General features: G+C 66.5%; 1 protein-coding gene across 1 annotated transcript in view; it reads right to left on the reverse strand.

Moving 5' to 3' along the window:
* LPCAT1 (lysophosphatidylcholine acyltransferase 1) overlaps nt 1–1,801 on the reverse strand; it is a gene marked incomplete at its 5' end in the record, with an annotated part of 37,633 nt that overhangs the window by 12,170 nt on the left and 23,662 nt on the right. Inside the window, 2 exon segments of the mRNA XM_006140132.2 lie at nt 56–110; nt 1,185–1,219. Of these exon segments, the coding sequence (XP_006140194.2) occupies nt 56–110; nt 1,185–1,219 (90 nt within the window).

The following is a 1,801-nucleotide window of genomic DNA, read 5'->3' on the forward strand; positions in this document are numbered from 1 at the left end:
GCCACGCAGGCCCCCCCCGGGCTCCCCGCCTGCCCCGGGGCCCTGCCGTACAAACCTCGATCTCCACTCTGTTGTGCAGCTGACACAGCGTGAGCCACAGGGTCTGCAGCCTGGGAGCGACACACGAACAACACTGTTAGCTGTCACGCTCCACTTCTGGGGAATCGTGTCTGACCCTGCAGCAGAGCCTCGACCCCAGCTCCCTCCTGGAGGGCACTGCTGAGTACTGAGCGCTCCCTCGGAGGGCTGCACCGTCAGCCGACCACAGACGCTGGAGTGCGTCGGGTGATGCACGGCCACTTCACTCTCCTTGCACGCCCGCAGGACTGCCCTGCAGCCCAGACCTCCCTCCAGGTCGGGAACCTGTCTACAGGCGCCTGTTCCTCTGGCGCTAAGCCCTGCCCTCACGTTGGCTCCTGGCCTCAGACCAGCGCTGCTGCTCCCTGGCTCGCAGGAGTCGAAGTGGAGCCCTCTGCCCCCTCCACCCCGCCTGCTCCCCAGAAGGCGGTGCCGTCCCAGCTCTTGCAGAGAAGCCGATTCTACCCGCCACCTGGGGTCAAGCCCAGGACACCAGGACCCATCTCCTCCAAGGTCCCCTGTTACTAGTGTCTCCGGCCAGCCCTGTGTGCCTGGCCTCAGCAGGGCCAATGCCCGGCCCCATACTCCCCAGCGAGCCCTGCCGAAGACCCCGGGTGGCTCTGGCTGCTGCGTGTCCAGCGTGCTCCTTCCCGGACCTCCGTTCCCACCCTCCCTTAGGTGTGAGCTTGCTCGGCAGCCCTGCCCCTGCCCTGCCCACCCCCGTGCTTCTCCCCAGGTGGCTGGTGTCTCACCCCCGCAGGTGTGTCTCACTGCATGACTGACCCTCAGCCTGTCCTGGGAACAGGGACGCCAGCCTCGAGGGCTGGCCCTCACCTGAGCGGTGAACTGCCGAGGGGTCACCTGGGCTCCCTGAACCTAGGTCAGCCTCGAGGCCACTGAGCTGATGTGGGGGCGGGCACGGAAGCTCCTCGGCACATCCCTGCTGATGAGCAAGGCGAGGATTCCCAGGACCAGCAGGCAGAGCGAGCCACGCTGGTTTCCAGGGGGCCGGACCCAGCACCATCCAGCAGCAGCGGGCCACCCGCTCAGTCCTGCCGTGCCCACACAGAACACAGGCCAGACAGAAGACGCAGCGTCTCACTTACGCTCCGGGTCCTTGCCATGTCCACGTGATGGTGTCCTAGGACGAGAAAGGAGCAGGGCGTGTCACAAGGGGCTGGTGCCGTCACCACGGGTGCTGGGGGGTACTCGTTCCCCAGTGCCCTCCCCGGGGGACTTCACCAACCCACGCACACCCAGGGTGTTTCAGAGGAACCCCCTCCTTGGCAGCTGCACTGGCCACCTGACCAAGGACCACCTCCCCGGGCTCCCTCTCTGCACTCTTCAGGATGACCCGCCTGCACCCCCGGGTGCCCCGAGGTGAAGACGGCAGAACCCTGGTGGGACGTGGCAGAGCAGGCCTGTGGCCTCCTGAGACCCTCCACCCGGCCCGACTGCCCTTCGTGAGCAGCTGTAGGGCTGTCTCTGCAGCCGGGGCGGGAGAGCCGCAGGGACAAGCACACGCAGGCTCTCAGACGTCGCCGAGGGAACCAAGTGTCCATTTCCATGGCTGCCAGCCCAGCTCGCTGCTGTTGCTGTGGATGGCTCTGAGCACTCGCGTGCTGTCCACAGCCCAGTCCTCCTGACCTGGGCAGGCCAGAACCTGGTGTCCACAGACGTCACCAGGCTGAGTGCTCAGAGGCCAGCGTGTGTTATATGATGC

This window comes from Tupaia chinensis, unplaced genomic scaffold (genome assembly GCF_000334495.1).
Source record: "Tupaia chinensis unplaced genomic scaffold, TupChi_1.0 Scaffold000020_1, whole genome shotgun sequence".
Lineage (NCBI taxonomy): Eukaryota > Metazoa > Chordata > Mammalia > Scandentia > Tupaiidae > Tupaia > Tupaia belangeri.